Raw genomic sequence first — 13,745 nt, forward strand, 5'->3', positions numbered from 1 at the left:
TATATAGCGCAGCACATGCAAACTAAATCGCCTCAGCGCTAAGGGGGCGCTGTAGGGGTTAAGTGTGACCTCAGGTGTGTTTCTTACTGTAGGGGGTTGTGGCTGTAGGCGTGACGTCACTGATCGTTGTTCCCTAGAACAGGGAACAGACGATCACCGACACTGCCACAGAGAAGAACGGGGAAGGTTTACACTCGCCTCTCCCTGTTCTTCCGCTCCTGTGACCCGTACGCGGGACACCGAGGCGATCGGGGGCGCCATCACGAAGCTCTGGACCGGGTCGCGAGCGCGCCACAACCCACGGCTGGGTTCTTAAAGGGGACTTGCATGTACGACCTTGTGCCCAACCGTGCCATTCTGTCGACGTACATCGTCATGCGGCGGTCCTTAAGTGGTTAAAGAACATTTTTAAAGGGAGAACATCTGATAAAATCAAAATCCTGAGCTCCGAAATTGTCATAATCAGCCGTATGAGTACATATAGAACATGGCATGATAATTTTTTCTTGGTCATACTAAAACCCAGATGTGTTTAGACCATTAACAGTAGAGGTCTTCTTCTGGGGGGAAAAAATAGAAGCTCTAGAAGAAAATACATTATATCGGTGAAATTTGTTCTAGAGAGCAAAAAAAAACACTGTCAATAATGCATATTTGTATATGCATTATTGACAGTGGTTTTTTTTTGCTCTCTTGAACAAATTTCACTGTTGCAATGTTTGTTTTGTCGAGTATATTTACCATGAACCGGCTGAAGGGAAAAAAAACTCTGTTTTAAGTTGAACTTTAAAAACCAAAAACGGACCCTGTTGCCATAGCAGGCACCTCGAAGAACCCACGTGAAGCAAAAGGGGGGCCAAGAGAGGACCGGACTGTGGATGAAACGGACACCCTTCAGGCCTACGAGAGGTCGCATTAGTAACCCCGCACAGTGGCAGGGGGGGGGGGGGTAGAAGAGGGGAAGGAGGGCAAAAAAAAAGCCACATAGGATGTATGATGTGCATGACAACTGTATGCCTAGGGCTGTGGGTTGTGGATGGAACTTAGATTTTTTTTTTTTTTTTACTATTGTGTGAGTGGATTCTCTTATGTTGTAAATTTTGTCATCCAGCCACTGTCAGTGATCATTTATACTTGTTTTGTTTCAGCACCGGAGGGGCGGTGGAGCAGACGGTTCTGGAATCTGTCCTCCTGCCCATGGGTCGCACCCTGGGCCAGGAGGAGGTATGGTCACTGATGGGTCATATGGTTAATCAGGTATCAGACACACTGAGTGTGATCCCGGACGTCGCCCAACACCTTCTCATCCACTGCAAGTGGAACATGGATTTACTTCTGCAGAAGTACACTGATGACTCTGAGGTTCTTCTCGTTACCTCAGGGTTGAAAGTTCCCGAGCCCAGCCAGCCTGAGAGCCCGCAGCCCATATGCCCTGTTTGTATGACCCCCTTAAGCCCAGCAGACAATCCTCCATCACTGTGCTGTGGACACAGCTGTTGCAAGGTGAGGTTTTTTATTTATTTCTGTTTTTTCACATCTGGAAATTTTTTCAGCCCAGCAGTAAAAGGTTTTGGATTTAAGCGGAAGCGCTAAGAGTGTCTCTTTCCTATTAAATCCGCAGAACTGCTGGAATGAATATCTCACCACGAGGATAGAGCAGAATCTGGTAGTGAACTGCACCTGCCCTACTACAGACTGCCTGGCGCAGCCCACCTCCGATTTCATCCACAAGATCATCTCCTCCAAAGAGGTGGTGCAAAAGGTACGAGGAAACCCCCAAAAAAATAACATATATGTACTAGCAGTCTCTCCTACAGTGGTGAAGGAAAATGTCATTTATAAATGTAAAACTGCATGTGGACGCGATCCAGAATTTGACTTTTGAGATGCACTGGTCATATACAGCCGTGGCCAAAAGTTTTGAGAATGACACAAATATTAAAGGGGTTGTAAACCTTCGTGTTTTTTTTCACCTTAATGCATCCTATGCATTAAGGTGAAAAAACGCCTTGCAGTGTCCGGCCCCCCAGCCCACTAGATTTACTTACCTGACCCCCGAATTCCCGGTGCTGTCAATCAAATCCAATGATGGAGCCGCCAAGCGGCGGAGCCGAGTCATACAGTCGGCATCTATGGACGCCGAGTGTATGATACAGGAGCGCGCCCGCTAGATAACCCCCTCGGGAGAGAGCTTCCCAGAGGGGGTTATCTTATGTGGGGAGGATCCGCCGTGGGACCCTGGAAGAGGACGATTGGGGCCACTCTGTGCAAAATGAGCTGCACAGTGGAGGCAAGTATGACATGTTTGTTATTTAAAAATAAAATAAAAACTGGAACCTTTTACAACCACTTTAATTTTCACAAAGTCTGCAGCCCCAGTGTTTTTAGATCTTTTTGTCAGATGTTACTATGGGGTACTGAAGTATAATTACAAGCATTCCGTAAGTGTCAAAGGCTTTTATTGACAAATACATGAAGTTTATGGAAATAGTCAATATTTGCAGTGTTGACCCTTCTTTTTCAAGATCTTTGCAACCCCCCCCCCCCCCCGGCATGCTGTCCAAATTCTGGCCCACGTCCTGACTGATAGCCGCCCCCCATTCTTGCGTAATAAATGCTTAGTTTGTCAATTTGTGGGGGTTTTTTTTTTGTTCACCCGCCTCTTGAGGTTTGCCCACAAGTTCTCATTTGGATTAAGGTCTGGGGAGTTTCCTGGCCATGGACCCAAAATGTCCATGTTTTGTTCCCCCAAGCCACTTATCACTTCTGCCTTATGGCAAGGTGATCCATCATGCTGGAAAAGACATTGTTCCTCATCAAACTGTTGGATGGTTGGGAGAAGTTGCTCTCGGAGGGTGTTTTTGTACCATTCCTTATTCATGGCTGTGTTCTTAGGCAAAATTGTGAGTGAGCCCCCCACTCCCTTGGCTGAGAAGCCCCCCCACACGTGAATGGTCTCAGGATGCTTTACTATTGGCAAGACATGGGACTGATGGTAGCGCTCACCTTTTCTTCTCCAGACAAGGTTTTTTCCGGATGCCTCAAACAATCAAAGGGGATTCATCAAAGAAAATGATTTTCCCCCAGTCCTCAGCAGTCCAATCCCTGTACCTTTTGCAGAATATCAGTCTGTCCCTCATGTTTTTCCTGAAGAGAAGTGACTTCTTTGCGCCCTTTTTGACACCAGACCGTCCTCCAAAAGTCTTTTCACCAGACGTACACAGAACTATCTGCTGCCATTCCTGAGCAAGCTCTGCACTGGTGGTGCCCCGATCCTTCAGCTGAATCAAATGCAGGAGATGGTCCTAACGCGTGCTGGACTTTCGCCCTGAAGCGTTCTTCTCAAATTCATTGGAAACATTTTTTATGTGATTTAAGTTCATTTTCATGGCAAAGAGGGACTTTGCAATTAATTGCAATGCATCTGATCACTCTTCATAACATTCTGGAGTATATGCAAATTGCCATCCTAAAAACTCAGGCAGCTGACTTTGTAAAAATGTGTATTTGTGTCATTCTCAAAACTTCTGGACACGGCTGTAGTTCGGATCATGTCTGGAGCACAGCTTTCCACTAATTTTACTTTCCTTGTTCTCCATAGTATGAAAAGGCTTTGCTTCGTGGATTTGTGGAATGCTGCTCCAATCTGACTTGGTGCACAAACCCTCAAGGCTGTGACCGCATCCTTTGTAAGGAAGGACTGGGGACCGGAGCAGCCTGTGCCAAGTGCTCCTGGGTTTCCTGCTTTAACTGCAGCTTTCCTGAGGTAAGTTTTTATTCAGCAACAGGCTTGTCTAGAATTAATATGTAGAAGCTCATTCCATCCTACCTTCAGTTTCTTTCACATTGTTCTATTCTGGACACCCATTGTATCCTTTTGCATACAGAATGTACACATTGAACCCAGTGGTGTATTTTGGTTTTATGCTGCCCTAGGCAAGACTTAATGTATCCCACCCCAGCTGCTTCAAAATTGCACACGCCATTGCAGCGGCGACAAACAACTATCTATTGGTTACGCTTTAAAAGCCTTTACAAGTTACCTTTAGCAGTCTGGTGCTAGAAATACTGTCCATGATCTGACATTCGCGGTGATACATCACATGTGTGGGGCGATTGCGGTTTGGGTGCGTGAAGAACCGAAACACACGTTTGCCTTTTGCGTGGGAGGACAGGGGCACTTTAAAGCGGGAGTTCACCCGAAAAACAATTTTTAACATTAGATTGAGGCTCATTTTGTCAAGGGGAATCCCGTGTTTTTTTTTTTAAATCGAAGCAGTACTTACCGTTTTAGAGAGCTCTTCTCCGCCACTTCCGGGTATGGTCTTCGGGACTGGACGTTCCTATTTGATTGACAGGCTTCCGACGGTCGCATACATCGCGTCACGAGTAGCCGAAAGAAGCCGAATGTCGGTGCGGCTCTATACGGCGCCTGCGCACCGACGTTCGTCTACTTTCGGAAAATCATGACGCGATGTATGCGACCGTCGGAAGCCTGTCAATCAAATAGGAACACCCAGTCCCGCAGCCCATACCCGGAAGCGGCGGAGAAGATCGCTCTCTAAAACTGTAAGTACTGCTTCGATTAAAAAAAAACACCCGATTCCCCTTGACAAAATGAGCCTCAATCTAATGTTAAAAATTAAGTTTTTGGGTGAACCTCCACTTTAATTTAAATTTTTCACTGTTGCTTTAATTTTTGTTTTTGTTTGTTTGTTTGTTTTTCTTATCACTTTTATTGCATCCATTGTGTGACAGCAATAGGCATGTGACAGGTACCCTTTATGGAGAGATCTTGGTTCTGTAAGACTCCAAATCCTCTTCACTTAAAAGCATTCAAAACGCCAAGGTCTTTGTTTTTTGAATGCTTTAGATTTTTAATAACTGGCGCCCATTGTTTCCCAATAAACCAAAAGTGGTGTCATGTCATTGCTTCCGGTTTACTCTTGCTAACACCCGATCCCGACTTTGGTTGGGTTTCCCAATGGGACGGCAGACCCACTAAAAATCAATTCTAAAAAACGATATCAGGATGATGCCTGAACCTGAAGCATCATATCCCAGTATACCCACCTGGGTACATTGCTGGAAGGGAAGTGCTTAAAGAAAAGTCCAAATGGACACAGATGCATGGCCTGGTGTCAAGGGGACAATGATGTTGGGTCACTACATGTTTTTAGCGCTCGGGTCTCCCGGTGGGATGAAAGCGCCATGGGGGGGGAGAGAAATGTCTCCTCCTGCTGCTTGAAATATAAATCGGGTGGTTAGTAAGCCGCTCTGATTGCTATTAAAAAAACTATACCGGGTGATGCCAGCAGCTGCAGGCATCATCCTGGCACAGGCGCCCCCCCCCTTAAAAATGTCCCCCAAGGCAAACGCCTTGTTTGCCTCATGGTAGGTATACTCCCTGGTTGGACCCCAAGAATCGTGCTCTCTCCATCCCTGTGACCGAGTTTGATACTGTACACACATTTACATTTAGGACCTCATGAGTCACTCTGTATCCATCTGTGTGACCATGTTATAGTCTATAGCAGGGATATCCAATTAGCGGGCCTCCAGCTGTTGCAGAACTACAAGTCCCATGAGGCATAGCAAGACTGACAGGCACAAGCATGACACCCAGAGGCAGAGGCATGATGGGACTTGTAGTTTTGCAACAGCTGGAGGTCCACTAATTGCATATCCCTGGTCTATAGTCACATTGGGGTTGATTTACTAAAAAAAACTGGAGAGTCCAAAATCTGGTGCAGCTCTGCATAGAAACCAATCGGCTTCCAGAAATTTTTGGTCAAAGCTTAAATGAGCAAGCTGACGTTAGAAGCCGATTGGCTACCATGCACAGCTGCACCAGATTTTGCACTCTCGATTTTAGCAAAAGAACCTCCTTGTATCTGTAGGACCTTGCGAGTCATTCTTTGGCCATCTCTGTGACCATGTTATATTCTGTACACACATTCTACATGTAGGACCTCACAAGTCACCCCCTTCCCCTTTCTCTGATATTTATGTGATCTGTACCACTTCTATTCTTTGCAAAGGCTCATTACCCGGCCAGCTGCAGCCACATGTCTCAGTGGATGGACGATGGAGGGTTTTACGAGGGGATGACTGTGGAAGCTCAAAGCAAGCACTTGACTAAGCTCATCTCCAAACATTGTCCCAGCTGTCAGGCTCCGATTGAGAAAAATGAGGGTTGTCTGCAGTAAGTAGCCATATGTGTACTATGAATCTCCTTGCCAAACCGTCATATTGACCTGATCTGTGACCAACTTCCTTTCCTCTTACAGTATGACGTGTGCCAAATGTAACCACGGCTTCTGCTGGCGCTGCCTCAAACCATGGAAGCCGACTCATAAAGACTACTACAACTGTACTGCTATGGTAAGTTTGATCAGCTCCTCTTAGAACTGTAAATATAAAACTCCTGCAGGTGGGCGACCATTGGGGCACCCCCATCCGTGCCTCATGGCCTATGTCCTGTAACAAGGGCAGAGAATGGTTGGTGGCACATGCAACAGCTGTCTCCATCAAGGCCTACTGTATCTGCTTTTAGCCCAATGCATCTTTTGTACATCTGCTTCTTATAGTGCGCTGGTTTGTACTGGCTTACCTGTGGCGGTTTGCTTTTCACATGTCCTTTCCATCTGTTGTGTGTCTGATGAATACTGAGATATTTGAAGGTGCAGGCAGTAGACCAGGTGTGGGTGTCATGCTGACAGGACTCTGTGCAACATGTATAATGTGCTGTATAGACTGCGTGCTGATCGGACGGTGTGCCCCATATATAATGTGCTGTATGCCGTACACTGTTCTGACGGTGTGCTCCATGTATAATGTTCTATGTGGACGGTGTGCTCCATGTATAATTTGCTGTATGCTGTGCACCACTCGGACATTGTGCCCATGTATAATGTGGCGTATACTGCCCGGACAATGTGCCCCATGTATAATGAGCTGTGGGCTGTGCACCACTCAGGCGGTGTCCCCATGTATAATGTGCTGTATGCCGTGCACTGCCCAGATGGTGTGCCCCGTGTATAATGTGCTGTATGCCGTGCACTGCCCAGATGGTGTGCCCCGTGTATAATGTGCTGAATGCCGTGCACTGCCCAGATGGTGTGCCCCGTGTATAATGTGCTGAATGCCGTGCACTGCCCAGATGGTGTGCCCCGTGTATAATGTGCAGTATGCCGTGCACTGCCCAGATGGTGTGTCCCGTGTATAATGTGCTGTGCACTGCCCAGATGGTGTGCCCCGCGTATAATGTGCTCTATGCCGTGCACTGCCTGGACGATGTGCCCCATGCATAATATGGTGTATGCTGTGCACCATTCGGACATTGTGCCCATGTATGCCGTGCACTGCGTGGGACGTTGTACCCATGTATGAGCTGTAGGTTGTGCCCATGTATAATGAGCTGTACGTAATGCACTGCCCGCACGGTGTGTCCGTGTATGAGCGGTAGGTTGCGCACTGCCCGGACAGTGTGCCCATGTATAATGAGCGGTAGGTCGTGCACTGCCCAGACGGTGTGCCCATGTATAATGAGCGGTAGGTCGTGCACTGCCCAGACGGTGTGCCCCATGTATAATGTACTATAGACTGTGCAATGCTCGTTGGGGTGTGTCCGTGTATAATATGCTGTGTTTTTGCCACTCAGGTCAGTAAAGCTGCTCGTCAGGAAAAACGATTTCAGGATTACAATGAAAGATGCACTTTTCAGCACCAGGCCAAGGTGAGGCTCTCTTCCTCTGGGGCTCGTTCTTTGGGGAATGTTCTTAGGATGTGATAAGGTTCCTTATACACCTCTGATTCTCTTTTTGAAGGAATTTGCGATTTCTCTGAGGAATCGGCTATGTGTTCTTAGTGAGGAACCACCACTACGTAATCTGACCTTCCTGATCTCCGCATGTAAGGTTTTAGAGACGAGCCGTAAGGTGAGAATTTGTATGTGCTGTGTCAGTGCTTCAAGTTGGATCTTCTCGTTGCCTCTCACTGACACTGTATTTTACTGTACTTTTAAGCTTTAAAGTGATTGTAAAAGCTAAATTTTATTTATTTCTCTGAAAACAAAAATGATATACCGTAATTTTTGCTCCATAAGATGCGCCTGGCCATAAGACGCACCTAGGTTTTAGAGGAGGAAAACAAGAAATACAAATATTCTGAACCAAATGGTGTACTAAAATATTTTCTAGTGCTCATGAAATACAGAGTGACCATTGCCCATGGAAAAAGCAGAGTGACCATTGCCCATGGAAAAAGCAGAGTGACCATTGCCCATGGAAAAAGCAGAGTGACCATTGCCCATGGAAAAAGCAGAGTGACCATTGCCCATGGAAAAAGCAGAGTGACCATTGCCCATGGAAAAAGCAGAGTGACCATTGCCCATGGAAAAAGCAGAGTGACCATTGCCCATGGAAAAAGCAGAGTGACCATTGCCCATGGAAAAAGCAGAGTGACCATTGCCCATGGAAAAAGCAGAGTGACCATTGCCCATGGAAAAAGCAGAGTGACCATTGCCCATGGAAAAAGCAGAGTGACCATTGCCCATGGAAAAAGCAGAGTGACCATTGCCCATGGAAAAAGCAGAGTGACCATTGCCCATGGAAAAAGCAGAGTGACCATTGCCCATGGAAAAAGCAGAGTGACCATTGCCCATGGAAAAAGCAGAGTGACCATTGCCCATGGAAAAAGCAGAGTGACCATTGCCCATGGAAAAAGCAGAGTGACCATTGCCCATGGAAAAAGCAGAGTGACCATTGCCCATGGAAAAAGCAGCCTTACCTGATATTATCCCTTCTGCCTAACAGAAGTCTGAGTGGCCAAAAGCTCTGTTTTTTGTCTCGGGAACAGTGTCAGGCCCAGCCTTAAGATCGCCCGGCACCCACAGGAGGGGGTTTTTGTTTAGATGTCTGTCTCCCGCTCTCCTGCGGGGGCAGGGGGCAGTGCCAACGGCGGCGGGTGGCAGTGCCTGTCATATTCGCACCATAAGATGCAGAAACATTTTCCCCATATTTCTGGCGGGGGGGGGGGGGCGCGTCTTATGTTGCAGAAAATATGGTACTTACCGACTCCGTGCAATGGACTTTGCACAGAGGAGTCCTGATTCTCCTTATTTGGGGTTCCCTACCTGTGCTCCAGGCTCCTCCCCTTCGTTTTGTGCCCCCATAGCTTGCTGCGAGGGCACACCTGTAGGCTCGCTCGGCTCAGCCCCCCCCCTTCTCTGCTTACAGTATTTGAGTGACAGCAGCAGGAGCCAATGACCCAAGTCCCTGGAGAAGAGGAAGAGGGGAGAGGAGACTGCAGCCGGGCACAGCACTGAATCGCTGATGGGCTCAGGCAAGTGAAGAGGTGATACCGCTCTGAAAAAGCTGCTGCTCTCTTTAGTGGCTCCTGCCCTACTGAGGCCGACAGGTGCTGGCTCTGCACAAATGCATGGGATTGGAAAGAAATCCTGGACTGCCGCACTCCGTTAAATGACGTCTTGGATAAAATCAAATCAAAACTTGATCCAAACACAGTGCAGTCAAAAATAGGGGTTACGTGAGCGGAGGGATGCTGGGGAGTAGGAGGGGGTTACGTGGGCGGAGGCATGCTGGGTGTAGGAGGGGTTACGTGAGCAGAGGGATGCTGGGGAGTAGGATGGGGGTTGCGTGAGTGGAGGCATGCTGGGGGTAGGAGGGGGTTGCGTGAGCGGAGGCATGCTGGGAGTAGGAGGGGGTTGCGTGAGCGGAGGCATGCTGGGAGTAGGAGGGGGTTGCGTAAGCGGAGGCATGCTGGGAGTAGGAGGGGGTTGCGTGAGCGGAGGCATGCTGGGAGTAGGAGGGGGTTGCGTGAGCGGAGGCATGCTGGGAGTTAGGAGGGGGTTACGTGAGCGGAGGCATGCTTGGGAGTTGGAGGGGGTTACTTAAGCTCATGCTAATTTTTGTTTGCCAGTGTCCAGTCCTCTTCTAAGCAGAAGTATGCCCAGACATTGTCTGAATTCCGGTGTCCCTCAATCACAACGCCAAGTAAAGGATTTTATGGTGGGTATGAAAATCCTGTTTTTCTGAAAATGTTCTTTGACTAAAAAAAGAAAACGAATGCATCCGCCACATCTAAGGACTTGTAAGTTGCAATATGTTACATTTTTGTTCTTGATGGTGAGACTGGAAAATGTTCAGGTTTTTCTTCTGAGGACAGAGCTTATGCAGGGACAGCATCCCTCTTCCCTCTCTGTATAATAGAACTGTGGTATGGTGGGTCCCCCTCTACGTTATACGACTATTTTTTGATGGTCTCCGCTTAGTGTGGTCAGTTGCTTTCTGTATAATACAGCTGCAGCTTAGTGGGTTGTTCACTGTTTAATGCACAGAGCATTTTGTCTTGCAGGTTCTCGGTTACGCTTGTGTCTACAGTTACTACAATCAGGATTCGGAACGCCTCGATGTTCTGGAATCTCAGACGGAGAATTTGGAGTCCCATGTCAACGCTCTGCAGATTCTGCTCGGTAAGGAGGTTCTTGCCGCACTGCGCATGACACTGGCTGAGCGGTAGTAGGGGCCTGGCTGAGCGGTAGTAGGGGCCTGGCTGAGCGGTAGTAGGGTCCTGGCTGAGCGGTAGTAGGGTCCTGGCTGAGCGGTAGTAGGGGCCTGGCTGAGCGGTAGTAGGGGCCTGGCTGAGCGGTAGTAGGGGCCTGGCTGAGCGGTAGTAGGGGCCTGGCTGAGCGGTAGTAGGGGCCTGGCTGAGCGGTAGTAGGGGCCTGGCTGAGCGGTAGTAGGGGCCTGGCTGAGCGGTAGTAGGGGCCTGGCTGAGCGGTAGTAGGGGCCTGGCTGAGCGGTAGTAGGGGCCTGGCTGGGCGGTAGTAGGGGCCTGGCTGGGCGGTAGTAGGGGCCTGGCTGGGCGGTAGTAGGGGCCTGGCTGGGCGGTAGTAGGGGCCTGGCTGAGCGGTAGTAGGGGCCTGGCTGAGCGGTAGTAGGGTCCTGGCTGAGCGGTAGTAGGGTCCTGGCTGGGCGGTAGTAGGGGCCTGGCTGGGCGGTAGTAGGGGCCTGGCTGGGCGGTAGTAGGGGCCTGGCTGGGCGGTAGTAGGGGCCTGGCTGGGCGGTAGTAGGGGCCTGGCTGGGCGGTAGTAGGGGCCTGGCTGGGCGGTAGTAGGGGCCTGGCTGGGCGGTAGTAGGGGCCTGGCTGGGCGGTAGTAGGGGCCTGGCTGGGCGGTAGTAGGGGCCTGGCTGGGCGGTAGTAGGGGCCTGGCTGGGCGGTAGTAGGGGCCTGGCTGGGCGGTAGTAGGGGCCTGGCTGGGCGGTAGTAGGGGCCTGGCTGGGCGGTAGTAGGGGCCTGGCTGGGCGGTAGTAGGGGCCTGGCTGAGCGGTAGTAGGGGCCTGGCTGAGCGGTAGTAGGGTCCTGGCTGAGCGGTAGTAGGGTCCTGGCTGGGCGGTAGTAGGGTCCTGGCTGGGCGGTAGTAGGGTCCTGGCTGGGCGGTAGTAGGGTCCTGGCTGGGCGGTAGTAGGGTCCTGGCTGGGCGGTAGTAGGGTCCTGGCTGGGCGGTAGTAGGGGCCTGGCTGGGCGGTAGTAGGGGCCTGGCTGGGCGGTAGTAGGGGCCTGGCTGGGCGGTAGTAGGGGCGTGGCTGGGCGGTAGTAGGGGCGTGGCTGGGCGGGAGTAGGGGCGTGGCTGGGCGGTAGTAGGGGCGTGGCTGGGCGGTAGTAGGGGCGTGGCTGGGCGGTAGTAGGGGCGTGGCTGGGCGGTAGTAGGGGCGTGGCTGGGCGGTAGTAGGGGCGTGGCTGGGCGGTAGTAGGGGCGTGGCTGGGCGGTAGTAGGGGCTTGGCTGAGTGGTAGAAGGGGCGTGGCTGTGAACACCTTGGTGTAAAATCTGAATGGCCGGTTGTGTAATGTGGATCTTTTGGTTGTTGTGCAGAGAACAGCCTACTTCAGAGCGAGGACCTGGCCTGTTCTGTGCGCCTCCTGAACTCTGAGCACTATAACACTGCTTTGGAACTGGTGAGAAGAGTACAGGAGAGGCTGAGCGGCATCCTGCAGCACTCTACCCAGGTGAGATGATGGCTCCCGGAATGTAGGGGGCAAGTCTTCTTTTGTTTATATCTCAGCTGTTCGGAGTCATTACTTAGTCTGCCTGCTATTCTATAAAACACAGCAACAAACCCAATCTGTCTCACGTAGGACTTCCGAGTCGGATTCCTCTCCCAACCAGATGACAACCCAACAAAGGCCTCCAATGTGCCAGTAATAGCTGCTCCAGAGTAAGAGACTGCAATGCCTATCATATGTACCACCTTTATGTTCTTTGCTCCATCCTGGTCTCTAGCTACCCACCCTGTACACCCTCTGTGCTCTTTACTCCATCCTGGCCTCTAGCCACCCACCCTGTACACACTCTGTGCTCTTTACTCCATCCTGGCCTCTACCCACCCACTCTGTACACACTCTGTGCTCTTTACTCCATCCTGGTCCTTAGCCACCCACCCTGTCCATCCTCTGTGCTCTTTACTCCATCCTGGTCTCTAGCCACCCACCCTGTCCATCCTCTGTTCTCTTTACTCCATCCTGCCCTCTAGCCACCCACCCTGTCCATCCTCTGTGCTCTTTACTCCATCCTGGTCTCTACCCACCCACCCTGTCCATCCTCTGTGCTCTTTACTCCATCCTGCCCTCTAGCCACCCACCCTGTCCACCCTCTGTGCTCTTTACTCCATCCTGGCCTCTAGCCACCCACCCTGTACACACTCTGTGCTCTTTACTCCATCCTGGCCTCTAGCCAGCCACCCTGTCCACCCTCTGTGCTCTTTACTCCATCCTGGCCTCTAGCCACCCACCCTGTCCACCCTCTGTGCTCTTTACTCCATCCTGGCCTCTAGCCACCCACCCTGTCCATCCTCTGTGCTCTTTACTCCATGCTGGCCTCTAGCCACCCACCCTGTACACCCTCTGTGCTCTTTACTCCATCCTGGTCTCTAGCTACCCACCCTGTACACCCTCTGTGCTCTTTACTCCATCCTGGCCTCTATTCACCCACCCTGTCCATCCTCTGTGCTCTTTACTCCATCCTGGTCTCTAGCCACCCACCCTGTCCACCCTCTGTGCTCTTTACTCCATCCTGGTCTCTAGCCACCCACCCTGTCCACCCTCTGTGCTCTTTACTCCATCCTGGTCTCTAGCCACCCACCCTGTCCACCCTCTGTGCTCTTGCTCTGTGCTCTTGTTTTCCTTCCCGACCTAGCCTCCTCTTCGCATCCCATCTTGTACACACTCTGTGCTTCTCGCTGCATTCTAGCCTTCCATCCTGTCCATCCTGGCCCTTAACCACACACCCTGCCCATCCACTAGGATTTTTACACCTTTTTGGCCTCTACCCTCCTCCCTCTCTCTTTTCTCTGTGCTCTATGCTCCTTCCTGGACTCTACTGTCTTAAGCCTCATACACACACAATTGGATTTTCTGCGGACAAAGGGTGTTGGCCGGAACTTGTATTGCATACAAACGGCAAAGAATTGTCAGACAACCAACATGAAACTACGTGGTTTTTCAGCTCTTTAGCTCCACCCTTCGGGCAACTTCTGCTAATGTTGTGTTATGGTGAGCATTGCTTCTGAGCATGCGTGTTTGTACCTTGGAGTTTTTGGTCCGATGGACTTGTGTACACACAATCGGATAATCCGACGACACACAACTGTCTTCATCTTCTTCTACTCATTCCTCTATACCCTGACACCGACGCGCGTGCCCGGTGGGTGCGATCAACGCCGGG

The 13,745-nt window shown here is 50.5% G+C and overlaps 1 protein-coding gene across 3 annotated transcripts in view; it reads left to right on the plus strand.

The window, feature by feature from the left end:
• Nucleotides 1-13,745, plus strand: part of CUL9 (cullin 9) — a 77,686-nt gene that overhangs the window by 60,826 nt on the left and 3,115 nt on the right. For 2 of the 3 annotated variants that reach the window (XM_040351725.1, XM_040351726.1), the window contains exons 31-40: nt 1,149-1,503; nt 1,622-1,762; nt 3,602-3,766; nt 6,042-6,205; nt 6,291-6,384; nt 7,664-7,738; nt 7,830-7,940; nt 10,378-10,495; nt 11,898-12,031; nt 12,161-12,240. In XM_040351725.1, the coding sequence (XP_040207659.1) occupies nt 1,149-1,503; nt 1,622-1,762; nt 3,602-3,766; nt 6,042-6,205; nt 6,291-6,384; nt 7,664-7,738; nt 7,830-7,940; nt 10,378-10,495; nt 11,898-12,031; nt 12,161-12,240 (1,437 nt within the window). The remainder of the gene's footprint in view (nt 1-1,148; nt 1,504-1,621; nt 1,763-3,601; nt 3,767-6,041; nt 6,206-6,290; nt 6,385-7,663; nt 7,739-7,829; nt 7,941-10,377; nt 10,496-11,897; nt 12,032-12,160; nt 12,241-13,745) is intronic. The other variant, XM_040351727.1, reaches the window with a different exon arrangement.

Source organism: Rana temporaria, chromosome 4 (genome assembly GCF_905171775.1).
Source record: "Rana temporaria chromosome 4, aRanTem1.1, whole genome shotgun sequence".
Classification (NCBI taxonomy): domain Eukaryota; kingdom Metazoa; phylum Chordata; class Amphibia; order Anura; family Ranidae; genus Rana; species Rana temporaria.